At 40.2% G+C, this 19,710-nt stretch overlaps 1 protein-coding gene across 1 annotated transcript in view; it reads right to left on the bottom strand.

Moving 5' to 3' along the window:
- RELN (reelin) overlaps positions 1–19,710 on the bottom strand; it is a 293,644-nt gene that overhangs the window by 201,239 nt on the left and 72,695 nt on the right. The window contains exon 3 of the mRNA XM_054208749.1: positions 10,563–10,698. Coding sequence (XP_054064724.1) covers positions 10,563–10,698 — 136 coding nt within the window. The remainder of the gene's footprint in view (positions 1–10,562; positions 10,699–19,710) is intronic.

Here is a 19,710-nt window from a genome sequence, read left to right as displayed (position 1 = left end):
AAGGAAAACATGAATATTTTAAAGTCTTATAGATCTTTTACAACATAATAGGATTAGGAAAAAAGGATAAAGTTTTTTAACGTTCATTTTTTCCTCTACATTATTGTAAATTTATCTTAACAGGTGTTATATTAATTAAAAAGTTATCATCACAGAGTTCGGCGTTATTTTTTAGCCACTGAATATGAGACTGGAGACTTTATGGGTGTCCTTGTCTCACTTTTACAACCTCTTTGGTTTGACTTGTAGGTTTTAATGTGCATCATAACACCTCTCATCCAGCAGTAAGAAATTCTCTGGGGAACACTTGCAGAAAATAGGACATTGAGTCCATAATTAAAGTAATCTCTTCCCAGGCAGATGCTTCAGTTGGCTCTGTTATCACATATTACAAAAGGCATCTTGAGGCCTATAAAATGTGTGGCAAATGGCTTTGGAGATGAGAAACTGCAATTTTTCATCTAATTTTGATCCATAGACATGTAAGTACTGTATTGCCACTTTTTGGTACGGAGCCAAATAACTATTGTGGTTGTTGAAATAAGCTTGGCAGTAACCAAAATTAAAGAGTACTCCAGCTTTTATCCTCAGTCAGGAAAGCCTTTTTCTAACCATCTTTGCACTTAGCAAATGAGCATGCCATCTCAAATATGCGAGTTAATGCCTACATCTGGATTTAGAAGAAAGGCTTTATGCAGCTTAACTCACCATACATATTCTCTCGCTATTTGCTTGTTAAAACCATCGTTCAAATTATGGCCCTAACATCTTCACTGCTTTGCAAAACAGTCTGTGATATTGATTGGAAGCATTTCTACTGTTTATCTTTTGTATTTTAGGACGTTTAGGACATTGCTCTTTGAATGTGTAAGTAGGTTCTGCAAAGTAATTTGTTCATATTGCTTATAATCCTCTGCATAAACACGAATGCTGATAGGAGCTGGGCATGTTTTTGGTTCCTGACTGCAACTGATGTGTCATATGTGGGCAAAATTTGACCTCAAACCAGCCAAGTACTGTAAAAAAAAGACAGAGAGATTGACTTTCTTCCATTATTCATTTCTTCAAACCTGCTATTTTAAACCCTTCTCTACTTGGGTGGGGAATCGCAGAGATTTCTGGAGAGCTGCTTAGTGTTTAAGACTTAAAAAATGCATTTTTCACAGAAAATGTCGCAAGTAAATGTACATTACTATGTGGGCTAAACAGCTTACATTGAGCTAAGAGGGATATTTAGAAGGCTGTAAGAGAAAATGTTATTTTTGTTACATTTCTAATAGGAACTAAAAGATCAAAGCCACTGGAGAGAGATAAGGAAAACAATGCCATGTCAGGAAAACCCTATTTCATAATGTTACCGTGGTATTGTATCTGTAAAATACATGTTATGAGAACAGCTGTTAATCAGCAACAAGAGCTAGAAAATGCCATGTGAAATACTTCAATAATTTGTTCTTCAAATAAGATGTATTATTATTTGAATTAGTGTAGGATCTCCAAGCCTTCTCCTAGGTGACAAGTCTCCTGTATCACAACAGAGTGGAACAGAACTCTCACTGAGAGCTGCTATGATGATGACCTTGTCATTAGGACGTCATTATGGCATCCACCATTACAACATCACTATGTCATCATTATGAGAGCAGGTGCCATCCCGATACTTGTCCGAGACTTATGCTCCCGTGACTGAGCTGTTGCCCACCAGGAACTGCTGAGCAGCCAATGTGGGACAGTTGGCTGGACCAAAATTACCTGCTGTGGTGCTGCCCCTGCCCACGGGGCCACCAATATGTCACAGCCACAGTCTAAGTAATCACACCTAGTAAGATGTAAATAATGTAACACATTAATACAGCAATCCTGGCCTTTTAACAGGGCTCTTAAGGCTGATATGATGATGGGGATTGGGAAATGGATGTACCACTTATTAATTCTGAAAGTTAATGCCGTGCATCTCTCTTTTAGATTACCCTTTTACTTCCACACAGGACAGAAGTTTCCAGTGCATTGTTGTCCAGGCTAACGATCGACACATGTTAAAATCTGATGGCTCTCTCATCGCACAGGTGGACCGCATGTGGGCTACTGCCTGAAAGGACCACGCTGCCATGGCAGAGGAGGGAGGGCGCTCACCTGGGGTAGCTGTGTGCCTCTGATGATGCTGACAACGGTGCCACTTATCGACGGGTCTTTTCCAAAAGGTTATATTCCAGGCCATAAAAGAAAAGGAGACAAGACAGATGTGCTGCACTGGATTCAGGAATGAGTCTCCCATTAAGGAATGACTCCCATTTTTCCAGAGGACAAATAGTGCAAGACAGTGGAGAAAAAGGGAGAGAGCTATTAAAAGATTCTGGTTTAAACCTCTCTAATGTCAAGAATGGAAGAAAACCAAAGGAATTATCATTAACTATTTCATTTACCTCTCTACATTTTCTCTTTTACCTGCCAAAGAATGATTGTGTTAGAAACCTCTGCAAGCTGTGGAGCTCTCTTGACGTCAGGGGTCTTGGCTGTGGAGGACAGAGCTCATGAACGTATACAGAGCACAACAGGATCATATACCGACCACTGCATACCAGCAATGTTTGTATTCTGAATGACACCAAAAGAATTAACGGTCACTTGTGACTACTGTAAAACAACCAGATAAAGACAGATACTATCAAATATTTTCCTAGCACAATTCCATTCTGATGAGGTTATAGAAGGATTATTATATTTCATTATTTATTCTGAAATGTTTTATACGTAATACTATTATAATACTTTATAATTTGTAATTATAAATATATTGAATTGTATTTCATTCTATATTCACAAATAAGGATTATCTAAATATTAATAATATATTTGACTTTCTCAAACTGAGAAGGGAGGGATACACCCTATTGTTAACTACAGTTAAAACAATAATTATGAGAGGTGCTTTAGAGTTCACCCTGTCAGATAATTTGAGGTCATTCCCATTCTAAATACTCAAATCCAATTCTTCCCAACATAAAAGCAGCAAAAGCTGATCTAATGTTTTTTATATCTTCAAGTATAAGGTTTGTTTCTTTTTGGTTTTTAAACTTTTGCTAGAATGAGATGTCAGGGCACCATCGGAGTATGGAAAAAGGGAGAATATTTTTTTGTCTTATTGGATTTTCACTTTCATCAGCTCCAAGTTTTCACATTTTATACACATACATGAAGTCTTGCTAAATATTACTGCATGCCTGCATAACACTTTGTAGATCATTCTACTGAAGTTCATCCAAACAAACAAGGCGAGAAAAGTAAGTTGACTTGTGTGAACTGAGAATGTGGACAGAGCATCCTTATACGTCCTTGGCTGTGTACAGAAACAAAGCAAAATTTCAAACAAGTAATCTGAAGGCATGAATGTTAAAAAATACAAAAAGTGTTGTCTGTGCCTTTGACGAGAGCATGGACACGCATGATTGCTCTGCTGGATCAAGGCCAGTGCTCAGCATCCTGCAGTATTGAGCTCTTCACAAAGTTATTTAGTAATAGTCCCTTGCAAGAAGACAAGTGCTTCCCAAAGAAGTACACAGACAATACACTTATCTCAAACTCATTCATGCACTGGACACTTGTTGCCTTATCCACTTGAGAGACGGCATTGAAATGATCAGACTCTCTCAGTCAACCAGGGGGACGTTCCGGAGCTACAAAGGGCTTCCACACGGACACAGTGTCCGGTTGTACGGGCTCGTCTGCACTACTGAAATTTAACTACCCAAAACATCTCTTACAGTTGTTCTCTGCCTTTGCCTGTACTCATGTTCTCATGCACGATATGTTTACCCCTACAGAATGGTTCCATGTATTTTACTGCTTACTATTCATATAACCAATAGTTCCAAAAGGATTCACAAGACCTCTTTCATGCCTATTTCATTAAGCATATTTCTTCCGGGTTGTCATTTTGAAAGGTTTGTTATCGATCAATTATAAGCAGTCAAAAGATATTTCATTCAATTCCTCTGTTACACAGGAAAACCTCCTAGTGGAAGCAAACTGTTGGAGTGCGTGTAATATATTTTATAGTCTAGTCATGTTTTCAAAATTAAGCCATCTTGGGAAAAGGGGAAGACAAAGCACCCCTTTGAATGAAACAAAGATTTATGTTGTTGATGAACTAAAATATGCTCTGAAAAATAACCCTGAGGTTAAATTTCAGAGAGAGAAAAACAAAGTTCAAGAGAGAATTTTAAACAAAACTACTGATAACTGTACTGTGGATTGTGAATTGATGGTCTCATGCACAAAAAAACAATGGTACATTGCTCAGAAAGGGAAGAAAGTAAAACCTAACCACTGCTTCTGGAATTGCCAAATGAGCATTTGTAAGAAGGAAAATAATTCTCACAGTGATTGTTTTATTATTGAGATAATAACAGTAGAAAATGACTGAATTTCATTTTATTTCATGCAGGATATGCCAGAGTCCTATATGGAAGCACGCCAAAATCTTAGCAGAGTAGCCAAAGGCTGTATTGAGCTGCCTTCTGCTAACATACATTACAAGTACATGATATATTAAATTTGTATCATACGAAGAAAAGAAACCGTCCTAATATTGTACCATCTTGCAGTATCTATTCTGTCATTACACAGTGTTGATGAAAGCAGCATTTTATGCTTTTTGCTCATCTTTTGAATTAAGTCCAACTAACTTATCAATAGAATTTTCATGTCCTTTTATTTTTAATAAATGTTCACATACCCATTCTTCCTGGCTTTGTTGGTTCTGCTTTTCTTGTGCCTACACAGCATGAGGAGCCTAAAATAGCAAATGGCCAGTTGTCTGCAAACTTAGAGAAAATGTTAAAAACTGAACATTCCTCTCATTAAAGTGGGCTTTCAGTAGGAGTATCAGACATCTAAGAGAGTATTAGACAACAGGCTTTACCTCCAAGGAAAAAGGGAAAAAAATTGCAAGATTTTATGAACTTTACAAAGTTGCCTTTTTTATTCATACCCTTCAGCAGATTTCAACTGTTGAGCAGCCCGCTCATTGGAAATTCTTGACACAGACAAAGCTACTGACTGCTGATGGTGGTGGGGATGAAAAATTAATTTTGATTATTTGGCACAAAGTGCTTATATTTAGGCAGCTGAGTCTGTCTGAGTGGGATTCAGATTCAAAAAAGCTTAAAATAGGTGCACATATAAAGGTATATTAGGTAGGTAGTGATCCATTTTGGTCGGTGGAGACTGAGGGTTTGATTCAGCTGCCTAAATATGTCTAAAATAATTTGGAATGTCCTAAGGAAACTGGGAGAGCTACAGAGATCTTCTAGACTTGCAGGTACCTCTCTCTATATGCAGAACTGAATTCCAGGCCCTAGATGTCTATGGAACCAGACTGCACCCCCGTTAACTCTCAAGGGAGTTACAGAGACATAGCTCACACATAAATACCTACCTGGAGATATCTGCATATCCTATCTCCAGTTGAAACCAACTTAACATCCCTTTGAGGAGTGGAAAATAAGGTGTAACAAGCTTCCATCCTTCCTCACAGTTTTCTTCCTTTGCTCTGAACACTTAGGAAAATTCCACCATCACAGTACACTTTGTGCTACGATCCTGTGCTAACAAAGTTTCTGAAAACACCCAGAATTCCTCATTGGTCATCTCTCTTTGCTTTACCACCACACAAAATAGAAAAAACTAAGACAAAGCTAATAGACAAGCTAAATCTAATTCTGCACAGCCAGTTGAGTCTATGCCGCTTGGGGTCATACTCAGAGGAGCCACAATGATTCCATGCACGGTGTTTGCATTTCACTGGAAAATTAACAAACACAGAAGATGAAGGAGGTAATCTGGGCACCACATCAAAATGGGACATGAGAGCAGAGCCAAGATCTGAATCAAATATTGGCTCGTGATTTTCAGAATGTTACACATAATGCTGATTGACAGTACAACAAGGCCTCTACCCAGGGAAGTGGAAAACTAAGCAAAGGAGTAATTTTTCTTCATAGTTCCACTAAACTGGCACACCAACAAGGAACAATTACTGATGATTTATTTTTTTCCACAAGGCATAAGTTATTAGCAATATAGAAAAATAAAACAACTGCAACACTGGGTCAATGTGAGAACTGCCCTGATTGTAAACAAGGGCTCTATCTTATTTGGTGCCTGCACAACCCTTGTCTCAAGCTGAGTCCACACACACTAGCATAAAAAAGAGTGGTAAGAAATACCCTGCTTCACCCTTACCTGGCCATAAAGAGCAGGAAGAGAAGGGCAGCACTTAACTGAAAAGCAGGGAGCTGGTGCTTCACAGAACCCCAAAGCCAAGGCTGTCTATACATTAAGGTTTACATGTGCGTTATGACACGCTCTTCAACCGACTGCACAGATCGCAAATCACAGCACCAACTAGGATACTACGAACAACAATATATTTCATTGTACAATTCTGTTTCATCATAAGGACATGAGGGAAAAACACTTATATGACCATATAATTAAAAGTTCAGTGATTATATATAAATACAAGCAACCTAAGGGACCTTAGTTATGATGTTTGCTATTTTCTGTTTACTTTCCAGTTTTAATATTTGTGTGTATTATCATTGTGAATAAACATAATTGTGTACCTCATCTTGAAGACAATCCTCTGTATTTCTTTCAAACAAATGAAAAAAAACCAGTAAACAGTATCTTAAATGACAGTTTAGCTAAGTGGTTTACCAGGGGAATGTGATTCCTTCAGACAATATAGCCCTTTCCCACCCTGGCTAGAGGACTAATATAGCAAACCATGTAATCTTCTTGGATGTTTATTCAATATTTCCGTAATTATTATCATAGGTTTTCTATAAATGCCTTAAATAGGTAACCAAGCCTCTCAATCACAGTCTTTATGTTCTCTAGTGTTTGTACAGCATGATATTTCAAGTTCATACATTAACACAGTTGCCAGTTCTTAGAAACAGGCCTAAACACATGGGCATGAAAAGACCAGTGCTGGAACAGGGTACTTCAAATTTCCCAGAAAGGAGTTGTATCATTGGGTGATTCTGGGAAAAGGCATACTCTCAGAGAAAAACACATCTCCTTTCTTGAAAGCTTCTTCCCAGTTTCTTTCAGTAGTTCCGCTGTCCGCCTCAGCATTCCGTCCCAAACCTTTCCCAGGAGCCGTGCTGAGAACCAGTTGCTCCTGCTATCGGAGCAGTGATGTGCCAGTGCCCTGCCCCGGCACTCACAGCTCTCCTACCTCTGTCTTCATAGGAGGACACCACCACAGCTATTCCTGTTCCCTTTTAGCCATTTGAACCATAAGCTGTGCTAATTAGGTGTCAAACAAGATATGATTGGGCCTTTTAGTACTTTCAAAGGCTTCCCAATGTACGGAATTTGAAGATCAGTTGTGATGGGTCACATCTCTTACATGGGTTACTAGACACTGCCTACAGACTCACGCAGACAGCATCACAGAAGTCCCGTCCACTGTTGATAGAGGTTATAGTGAATATATGCATAGACACATCATAATTATAAGACACCTGTTCAATGACTGGCAAAAATGGCTATATAAGTAAAATACTTATTAATACAGTAGCTGGAATTTCTGCAATAAACCATGCTGATGGTCAAAATACAATATGCTTTTGCAATTTAGGTCAGCTTTATCACTTTTACAAGCTATCCGGTTAAACCATCTGTTTTATAACAACAGGCTTAACAACCTAGGATGTAACCCAGTGTGCCACCCTGCTCAACAGCCATTATTGTCCCCCCGACAGGCTGAGCTTTAGCGAGGTTAGCGTGAGCTCAGAGCAGAAATTACAAACAGTGAAACCTTGCTGAAGGATTACGGAGATAACATTTTACAAATTTGCACACAATCAGAGAAATTACTTGTTAGTGTAAAGGTGTTTCTCCTATTTTTTGGTGGTAAAGAGCATTTACAGATCCTGGCAATTTGCTTAGGAGGCCTGGTGCTCGGCACCTCTTTAGAAAAGTCCGAAGCTACTGCTAAGAAAAATATTCTGCAATAAATGATGCATTTTAGCTTTTATTTTCTCAACTCATCTGGAGTTAAGAAACTCATCTACGGTGAAAAAATACTAAATGCCCACTGGCCTAGGGGAGATTTGCCTGTTGACCTTTGCCCGGTTCCTCCCAAGAATTGTCCAGGGAGAGTTATCAACACTGCAAAAATCGCACACCAAAGCTAGTGCTAATTAATAACCTTATTATCCATCCCCAGAGAGGTCAAAGACTAATGAGCTGATCTGAATGACAGACGTATTGGCAACAAACAGCATAGGAAGTTCTTACCTATATTGCACTGTTGCCAGAGTCTATAAATTCGGGTACCTTCTGTAAATATTTTTAATTTATATTAAACTTATATTAAAATTATTTTAATTTAATCCATATTAAATTTAAACTGGAATGGTAATTAGTCTCAAGTGTTCAAAAATCTTGTTTATGTTAATTATTTGGTATAGAGGAGCAAATGGAGATGCACAAGGTAGAGCCAGCTCTTTGGCAATCCTGAAGCCAGAGAACTGGATAAGGCAGGCAGACGAACACTGCACCAAAAAAAATAGGTTTGTTTACTGCAACTTGTGATTTAGTAGGCAGAGGAAATAACAGCTGAGGCAAGAAAGTGTGGGCAGTTGATTTCACTTAAATGTGAATCAGCAGTTATAGTAGTATTTGTGTTTCTATAGAGCTGTTTGCCAGCTCTACTCCATCAATGACAAACGCGAACAAAAAACCCCAATACAAAACCGTGGACAAAACAATCAGTCACAGGAAAATGAATAACTGTTTATAAACTGACCTCAAAACTCGCAATGGAGAGTCACATCTCATATAAATAAATACGTTCAGTGTCACTGTGCAAGCTAGGACCAACAATTATTTCTTGACCACCAAGAAAAACAAAAATCCGAGGAAGAAAGGGAGTAAGCAAGAGGATGCAGAGAAAATGCACGTCTCGTATCTCATTTTTCTCAGGCAGCTCGAAGAAAAAAATTTTGCTGATACAACTTGAGCAACAAAATAAACTATTTTTAGAGAGGAACTAAAGGAAGGTTAAAATTCACAGATTTTGCACAGAAAAAAGCAGAGTTGACAGATTTTGTCAAGGTATATACAACTATTTCATGAGGCTAACTTTTCTGACACAAAATTTAAGTAAAACAGTGACAGTATTTCCTCAAATATTTAATCAAATTTGACTTCCGTCAAATAGTTAATGGGAATCTTAAATATCATAAACAGCTTCTCTGGTACATTGTAGAAGTTAATGAGAAGCAAATACATTCTCAGAAGTTAGTTACCACTCATCAAAACTCATTTTTTCTGCATTTTACTGTTAGACGTTCAGAAAAAAAGAGAGAGCTAGAAATAAAAATGTCTTGGCGTTGTCACTGCAGCTAATAAATAACGTACTGTAACACTATAAGCGAAAAAAAAAGTGCATTATGGAGGAAAAGGGAAATATCAAAGCCACAGATCAATCGATCAACAGGTACAGTAGGTACAGTGTTCACCATCAGCAACTTACGTTCTCAAAGAAGTCAGTCACTCCCTTTTTACCTTTTACAACTTGATAAACAGTAAGCCAACTTGATTACGTGGGGCACTTACCTGCAGCTTCCCAGCATAGACAAAAAGGGAAAAACACTCAGAGCATGATTTGTTGTGACAATCAGGACAGTCACAGGAACACCGAAAAGGTCTCGCGCACTGAAATGCTGCAACTGTTCACTCATCTAATTAGAGAGCAGTCTGACTTTTTTTTCTATGAACGGGTCAAACTTGAAATATTTTCTACTCTCAACTCCACTCTAGGTATATTTTCTCTCTCAAATCCGATCTACCAAAATTTTGGGGCAAATAACTAGAAATGACTTTAAGGTAAAATATAGTTATACATATTTTAATAATTCGTATAAGCCGTGTATTTTGTTGGCACTTTATACGGTACTAAATCACCAAATAATGACATAGGTCTTTAAAACAAATTAACAAAAAAACCCTGTAAGAATAACCTCTTTGTTTTTTTCCAGGTTGTAAACCAGCTGAATTAAGCAAAAGTTAAAAGTATTTATTATTAGGAACAGTATGACTACTCTTGAACACTTGTATTTTATGTTGATGCTTACAACCTGAATAATAGTCAGTGTGATGTTCTAACTCTTATTAAATGCAAAAGTTAAAAAATTAGGTCAATGCAAATGTGCTGTATACTTAAAGGATCAATGATATGATTAATAACTAGGAGGAATCAATTTCTATTGAAATGCCGGGCTCGACGCACTTGTATGTTATTTCCCTGATGACATGCTACATTACAAAACACGGTCTCCTTCCTACGTGCTTTGAAATACGAAGTCCTAATATGCATAGAAACTCTTCAACCTGAAGAACTTGATATTCCCACTTCTTATTAAAGTCTACCCTTTGCAGGACTGACTCCTGGATCCAGACATGAGGTCCTCGCGCAAGCAGGTTAGATCATTTCGTTATCTCCAAAGTGATTATCTCCTCATAGGCACTGCGTGAATACGTACATGAAGTTGACACAGCCCGTCCCCGCAGGTGGAGCAATCCAAACAAAACTGAGGTTTGTCGTTGGGAGATGGCTCACGTGTGACGCCACCACGCTGCACATAAACTGGTTCCCAAACTGGTGGTCAGACATAATTCCTATGAGAAAGACACAGGGGAGATAAAGAGTAACACATTGGTAATGGCTCATCGCAAGGTGCTAACAGACTGAGAAATACATCTGCCATGTGTGTCATCATGGCAACACGGGGTGAAAAAAACAACCAAGAGCATGCCACTGAGTAATTAGAATTAATGCCAGTGAAAACACTGGGGCTGGCCTTCGCCTGAGCCAAGGCTGACTTTGTATTTACCACAAGGTTCCCTGTATTTACTACTGCTCTTCTCCATGAGACCAATATCAGAGGAATTATTTGCATTTTTAAAGGAGGAGCTGGATCGCAGCTGCTGTTAAGTCAGCGTTATTCCACTATCTGATTTACACCCATTACAGGTCTAAAAGAAAATAAAACCTGAAGGAAAAAATGCTGTGTTTTAATAAGCAAAATGAAGCTTTTAGAGAAAGGTGGTTATCTTTTAGAACACAGGCACGTCTATTTGGAAAAAAGCAGGTGAGCTTTGGATTCATGAACTCTTCTTCTGATCTGAAATAAAAGCAGCAACCTTCAGCAGTTTTACTAGTATACCTTCCTTTGATTTTTTTTTTTTTGGAATCAGCCTCTAACTCGTGGATGAATGTAAACGTCATCTATTAATCCCTCCCTCTGGAATTCACTGCAGTTCATCATTAGACAAAAGAACTGTATTTTTTTTAAAAAAAACAATATCAGACAGCAGCCTTCTCCCCCTCAGAGCCCCTCTGCAGTTTCCTACAAATTAGTGTAAACTTGATTGTTTGTTTAACACCCTTTGGCTTAAAGTAAGGCAATCTTACTCGAGTGGATTACTACACCTTTAATCCTAGTACATTAAACAGTAACTGTTGAAACTATTCTTTTGAATGCACTTATCAGAAGGAAATGCCTTGTTCCAGGTTACTTCAAATATTGAACCTGCGGTTCAGAAAATAGTGACACGGGCTGAGACGTTGCGAGTAGGATCCAAAGGAAAAGCGAACAGTAGCAGGTACCTCCGTGCTCACAAGGTCACTGTTAGCTGATAGGCGATTGTATCTCAGGAAGTTTATAGTGGCTGGTATTTCTTGTATTCACTTGTTGCAATTCAAACAACAACAGGGAAATAACCCCCATCTCCGCCTCTCAGAATCCTCTACAGCTGTTTTTTGACGGCAATTCTTCTGTAAGGTGAGTGCAGCAATTCCTCCTAACACCGCACAGATCCAGAGGTGGAAGGAGTTTGCAAGGGAGAGATTTCCACCAAGGAGGGGGACGAATCCGTCCGACCGCAAACTCGCCGCTCCAGCTGGTGCCTCTCCAGGGACAGCCCTGCAGCGCGGGGCAGGGAGGGGGGCTGTCTCACCACCAAAACATTCAGCGTTTTACAGATCAAGAGCAACATGTGAAATCCCATTCAGGTACTGGTGAAATCACAGACTATAGCTCAGGGTTATGGATGTTGTTTATCCCAAGGGCTATTAAATTCTAAACCAGCTTCAATTTTTTGGGGGGGAGAAATGAAGCCACAGTGAGCGTAAGTAATCTGTCACAGGAACGACAGGAGGCAGTGGGTGATGCAGTGATGCCTGTATCTTTTACAAACGACCACAACCTTCTCACTCAGGGTTTTTCAATTAGTTCCCCACTGAAGCATACACGAGGTCGTCCATCATTTACGCAGTTACACCCTTCATTCAGCTCAAAGCCCCAAGCGATGCTAAAGCCCGTTGGGTCAGGATGGCCACAGAGAAGGCTCAGGCTCCCCTGGAGCCTCTTTTCTGGAGAGCAGCAGTAGGGAAATCCAGGGAGATGGTATTTTACTGACTCTTTATTGCAAGACCCTAGATGCAGATGAGGTTTGGCCACCTCCTGCCACGCCGTACTGCCATTTTAAGCCTTTATTTGCCTTCCTTGGTTAATTGGCAGGAGTGGTGTTAACATGCTCAAAGAAGTCCACTTGACTTATAGTCCACTTATAAATGCTTATAAATACTTAAAGGGTGGGTGTCAGGAGGATGGGGCCAGGCTCTTTTCAGTGGTGCCCAGGGACAGGACAAGAGGTAACAGGCACAAACTTGACCATAGGAAGTTCCACCTAAACATGAGGAGGAACTTCTTTACTTCGAGGGTGGCAGAGCACCAGAACAGGCCTGGACGCATTCCTGTGCAACCTACTCTAGGTGACCCTGCTCCGGCAGGGGGGTTGGACCAGATATTCCAGAGGTCCCTTCCGACCCCTGCCGTTCTGTGATTCTGTGACTGGTGCCCAGGTTCACTGCCGAAGTCTATCCAGAGGTCTTCTGCCAAGACAGATGTGTCCAAACATATGCCCAAGAGGTCCCTTGCAGGGCAAGGGGTATTTAGGCAACTGCTTTGCTTTGCTGAGGGTGAAAGGTGGTAACTCTGTTTCTTTCCCAAAGTTGTGGGTCTTGTCCCTCTCTCTTTGAAATTTGTGCTAAAGCCAGTGACTCCAGTGATGGGGGACGGGGTCTCTGGGATGGATGCGGAGCACCAGCTCTCATCTATCATCACCTCTGGCGGCACAATGGGAAACAGAGCCAGCTACAGACCTCAGCAGGTTCATTAAATAAGAATCGCTGTCAGGGGAGAAACAGGAACAGCCCTTCAGTTTGAAGAAACCCCCCGTTCTCCAGAGCCAGCCAAATACAAGGGAGGACAAAGACTGCCCTGACCACATCCCCCAGCCGGGGGACAGGCACATCGGCTTGGGAAATGTGACCGCTTCCCTCCTTGGCAGCAACTTGTGAGTTAATGAATTCCCTAGGTTTCAGGCAGTAGACTGCAAAAATGTGTCTAACACATCAAACACATACAACATCTGTGGAGAATTTCTTTTTCCTTTGATTTACAGTTTAAAAAAAGAACAACTTTGCAGTGACTAGAATAAATTCTAAACAATGAAAAAACAACTCATTCAATTTTTTTTTGTAGAAAAAAGTCAATGAATTGCACCAAGAATATTCAAAATTCCAATTTTATCTTTGTATCACCATTTTATCTTTATAGTTTACTAATAATTTTTCATGATAATTTATACAATAAGAACAATGTCTCCCCATCTGCTGGGCCTTTACTGGGTACATCAAATTCAGTTTGGAGTTCAGAGTCTTTGGAACATTCCACAAAAATTAAGTACTGAAACTTCAGTGAGTGACAGAGTGATATTAAAAATACCCCTTTTGATGCTTAAACCCTGAAATTTCATACTGAAAAGGTGAACATAAAAATCATAAAAATGCCAAAAATGGAGCGATGCAATTGATACTAAAAACTCGCTAAATTAAGGATAAAGAATGTTATTTGCCGCTCTTGCTTCCATTCTTTTTGCAATCCCCTGCTACGGAAGGCAACTCCTCCCTTCTCCTCCATCCCCTCTCCAGCCTGGCAAGCCGCTTTCCCAGATGGAATGTTTGCCCCATAAGACGTACAAGGATAAATGGGAAACAACATTCTGCTGCAAAAAAAATAAAATTAATATAAGACAACCCTGATTATATAGCAGCTTTCCGAACAAAACTGTATCCTGTATGTACCTCAGACAGCTTCAAAGACAGAGCATGCCTTCTTTTAAGGTGCTCAGCTCAGGTCAGCATTGACCTATAGGCATCCCCTGGCACGTCCTGTTGATCAGTGCAATTATATTTGTTCAACTCTGGTATGTAAAAAATGTATCAATCCTAAGGTAAAATCTTAAGGTCTGTCTACATAAAACTCTAAAAATGCTTTTGCAAATAATCAAGTGCTTCCATGTCACTTAATACCGAAATGCTCGAAGGTTTGTGAGAGCTGCACATCCACAGCTCTGAAACGTGCTACATCCAAAGATGCCATTAGCATCTCTCTGAATTCCTTTTTCCCTGTTTTTTACAGCATGCACTCATCATACTGATGTGTTTCAGACATCTGCACTTTCCAGATACTCCATCCCCTAATATTTCTGAGGCTTTAGGAGTCTCAGTATAATCATTCAAATCCCAGACATGCTTTGTACCTGCCAGCAGCACCGCTAGGAGAGGAACTCGACAGGCTCAGTCCCTCTCAAGATGTAACTCAGCAGCTGCTTTTATTGTGCAAACTTTCAAAAATGTGCTTAGCCCTATTCAATGTTCACTGAGTCAAAGAACTTTTATGTGAAGAGATTTTAAGAGATAGATTAAATAAAAGAAATACAGGGCTGGAGAAAAATTATTGAATGGAAAATCTTAGGTAAAGTCAGATGACAAATACATAGCTTCAATCTTTACATGTGGAAAATTATTTTATTGATAATCAGAATCACTAGTAAGGATGTAGCAGCTAATGGAGGGAAATAGTTTCCCTCTTTTATACAGTGGCACGCAGGAAAGTGAGCAATATGAAGATGCTGGTTTAGATGGTCCATAAATGGCCAAGCCCAAGTGCAGTTCCTGGACTCATTACTTTCACCTTGGTGTGTAGCTCCCCCAAAATGGGATGAAGAGAGGTGCGGTAAGAGTCCCATCCTTTTCTGCTTTCTAAGTCTGAGAAATGTGGATCTGTAATAGTCCTGACTTACATGTGGTAGCTACATAACATTCCTTATTAGAACATTCCATGTCCCCCTTACGTATCCTCCTTAGAGAACAGTTTCCTAAACCAGAACTTTATACAAGTAACTCATCTGCATGTCAAGGTCCTTGGCAAATCCTTCATTGAGGTTAAGTCTCAATAGACTTTCTGGTACTGAATCAGATGGTAGGTAGTCTTACCATTTCCTATCCATTATAGGAATTGAGTATGACAGCAAAGGAGAGGGTTAATGTTAAATATGGGTGTAAAATGAATGACTACATTTTGATTTTGCTGCCTCTAAACTGATTATCTGCTACATGCTTCCATTTTCAAAGTTATGCATAAGAGTGACAGCAAAATGCCAAGCATAAAATATTGATGAAATACCAAGAAAATAAAGCTGTAAGCACCAAATCACTCTGGGCTCTTTGGGAAAGTAATCATTCCTGATTATTAGATAATGAATTTAAGTCAGCAACACGCACCTTCAAATTAGATTTTGCATTATGTAAAAATGAAGTACCTAGTCCTAGGAGCAGCCTTTTCCCATAGGAAACAGAGCTGGGGACCTACGTTCTCCACCCAGACCCTTGCATCTCGAGGGGCGATCCATCAGCCCACAAGCTGAGCACGGTTCTGCCTAGCGTTACGAAGCAGGGAGCGACGCGAACGGGACTGTGCCAGAATATACCCCCCGTGCTGAATCCCACCCTAAAGTGGCCAAACCAGAGCCTGCAGCTTGCTTTTCCTACACAGCACCAGGGAACTGTTCTGACAGGGGATATAGGACAATTCCTTTTTCTTTTCCAAAATGGAGAGATGCTGGTAGCCACATATCTTCTAATAATCTGTCATTTAAAGCAATCACTTCGGCAGAGAGCTTATACTCATAGTCTTTTCTTCCCAGAAGTACATCCTCTCTATGAAGTTGAAGACTGACTGTATGCAGAGGTTACCCCGCTCTCATGTCACCTCTCCACATCATCTGGGGAGCAACAGAGATTGTGTCGCAGTTGGGCACGTGGCTGGCAAAACCTGAATTCACAGAAATCCAAGTGCAGGCCCTAAGGACATTTTTAGGCTAAAATCTATTCACTGAATGAGTACGGACACCAAGTGCATTTCACAGCTGCTGGGAGCTGCAGCCTTCAGACCACGCTTCAGAGCTAGGTACCTCCCTCTGTCCTGGGTCTGCTTGGATGTTTAAAGGTCCTTTTTGATCCTTACCTGTAAACGCATGCAAAAATGAAATATGTGCTTTTCCTTGAATGCTACAGCAAGTGAGGTAATGGTTTATTTTCGGTTGCTGTAAGAATATTTGAGCAGCATCCTTAAACTGCTATGAACGCCTTTCAGGGCTCTGAAATGTAAGTCTTCAAATTCTGCGTAGAACTACTGGTAGGAAAAATACCCCAAGTTTCTTATGTTTAAGAAAAAACATTAGTAATCTGCATCAAAAAGAACTATTGGGAGTAAAGAAATATCTGGAGCTGTCAGCTATCGTTTGTAAAATATGAATACAAATGTACGATTACGAGCTCAAGCAGTCTGTACTCAAGCAAGTAGACAGTTAAAGGCAAGTAAATTACCCACGCAAGTCCCTCCCAAAGTGAGTAAAGGTGCAGAATCTCGCCCTAAGTGAACTGCACCCACCTCGCTAAAATATGCTGTTGCTGATTGATTTCGGGGGGATGGTTTCATTCTGCTTCACAAGAAAAACACATCTCGTTTGATAGAATGTTAACAGACTGCTAAAGCACTTGGTGGCCCTTGTGATCAATTAAGGGTCAGGAGGGTTTGATAAATTATTAAATAGGATGAAGAAAGAAAAGACCAGCAACTGTGAGATACATTCTTCCACTCAGCAATATATTACCTTTATCTTTCTTGAAGTCATGTGTTTATTTCTCTACTATTATTCCTGCTTCATTATTAAATAACAGACTCTTTCAGCATATGCAATGCTGGGGAAAATACCATCCACAGGCTAATAAGAACAGTAGAAAAAGATTGGATAAATGTATAACAACTTAATAAAGTCACTAAAATCCCTAACTCCTTTTGTATTCAGGAGCCAACTGGAGCCTGAATACAGCAATCTGATTCCATGGGGGTACCGCTGTGCTGAAGTGACTCAGATTTGGGACAAGAAGTACAGGTTTTATAACCTTTTGATACATACATAACATTTTAATGTGTTTTCTTTATAGTTCTGAAAACAGCGAGCAAGTTCCCATTTGAATTACGTTCACAATTTGGGATCCAGGTATGAAGCAGGTCAGGTTATGGCATTTAGGTGCTAACAAGAGCAGTGGTTTACGTTCAGATTTTTTGAATGCTAACTGAAGCAAGCACTTCACTAGAAACACAGGTTTGCAAGGTTTGAACCCCTCACGTATGGATTTACCAAAATTTGGTCTGAAAGAGAGGATATTTTTTTTTGCTAAATCTCTCTTTTAGTGTTCTACTTTTAAGGGATTGTTAATCAGAACTTTTGAGCAGCCTTTTGTTAGAACCCACTTAGGGGTATAATTTCATCTCAGGGATTTATGAGTGCCGGTCTCATTAAAACTAACGGGAGTTACACATATGGAAATCGTGGTGCACGGGGAGGAGAATATCCCCTTTCATTTGCATAATTCCCCAAGACGCTGAATGAGCCCCTTGTGTAATGTGCGATACGGCTGCCTGAGCCAGGGGGGTGGGGAGGTGAGATCCTGCTCTGCGGCGTGTCCGTGGGTTGGGGGTGGCCGTTGTCAGGAAGGATGAGAGGACAATTTACAGCCGCAGTCTAAGTGCTCCATAGAGAGCAACACGGCACGGAGTGCTCCGAGGCAAGTAGATTTAGTAACAGTAAACAGGGACCAGCAGCAATATAAATAGAAAATGCTAATAAGCTACTGTGTTGCTGAAATATAGAAGAAGAAAAAAATCTCTTTTCAAAGGCTTGAGCCAAAATCTATTTAAAATGTTTTCCTAACAGCCCCAGCATGTTTTATAGTAGCAACCTTTATATTTTTCTTTATAGAAACCTGTTGGGTTGATACCTTAATTCTGTAGTAGCTTTTCGTAGGTCTGTTTTAGCAGTGTATTCCAGTTTACTCTCTTGCAGAAAAGCAGCTGTCCCTGGTTTGCATTCACTTACTTTTTCTTTTTTTTTTTTTTTTACTGTTATTGTATTTGGCTTGTGAGTGTCTCATCCATATGAGCAACTCTTGTACAACTTCCCCAAAATATCACATTGTTCTGAATCTTCCCACTTCATAAACCTTAATACACGTCCCAGGAGCTAAACAACAGAGACGCCGCTGGACAGGTTTTGTACCAGTGACAAACGTGACAAAGGATCGCCCTGTTATCACCAGACGTCTGCTCCCACCAGACTCATTCTCAGGACCTCAGTAACCACGTCCTTCTCCTCACGGCAGTGACGATTCACCAAGGCAGCACTGGAGCCCCTGGAATTGGCCTGACTTGGCTTTGGTAGAGGTGAAACTGCAAACCGGCAGCCTTGACTGACAAAACCACGCTGACCTGCTGACTTAAAGGGAGCCATGAAGCAACCGAAGCTCCCTGCTTACCGGCACGAGTAACATCAAATGACACATTGCTGTGCAGCAACTAGAAAACAACCATGCAGACCAATAAAAAAGTAACTGCCCAACACTCATCTGTAATACACATACAGCCGTATTGGATCTATAAAGCATCCTTTCCAAGGCAGTAGCTTCCAAATTTTTTATTTTCTTTTTTTTAATTAACTAATCTTCACCCCAGACTCTAGCTGTGCTGGGCTGAGTGGTTTGCACAGTGACAACACCTTCTTTGGCTCCGCTGGCGCTGGTGGCACGTCCCGATACCCCGTTTGCTCTTCTGTAGCCTAGTACGGCTAATTGGGATAATGGCCTCAAGGCTTTACCTACAAAACCCTAAATCTCTCTTTAATTTGTTTTAAATGAACTTAATGGTTTCTGGCAGCAGTCTGCCTTGTAACGCATTTCCTCTATTTTGATCCTTCGCCCGCAGACATATTTTGCATTTGCCCGCATTGCCGTCACTCTCTCAGTCACTGAAGGACGCTCTCAGCGCCTGGTATCTTCTTTGCGCTTGCACTGTCCCTAATTACACTTTATATCTCTGTTATCAACATTATCGGTGAATTCTGATGTTTTAAACTTGATAGTTTCCTCCAAAGCAAATTAAGTCAGTTAAACCAATCAGTAAGGATAACTATATAATGAAACCGGAGGGACTTGCATGGAAATCTTTTCCCAGATGGAGTATTTACCATTTAAAGACATCTCCTCTTGTTTTGGAGTGATGCTGTTATGCAAGCTATTCTGTCCTGTTCCCCAGCTCCTTATCTGAGATGATCTGAAAGTCAACATGTAAACATATATTGTGTACAGAAACCACGGTGTGTCCCTCACCAGTGACAACACAACATCTCCACAGGACCAGAGACAGGAGGCAGTTTCTATCC

The sequence above is a fragment of the Rissa tridactyla genome, chromosome 1, assembly GCF_028500815.1.
Source record: "Rissa tridactyla isolate bRisTri1 chromosome 1, bRisTri1.patW.cur.20221130, whole genome shotgun sequence".
Lineage (NCBI taxonomy): Eukaryota > Metazoa > Chordata > Aves > Charadriiformes > Laridae > Rissa > Rissa tridactyla.
This window is presented reverse-complemented; position numbering and strand designations above follow the sequence as displayed.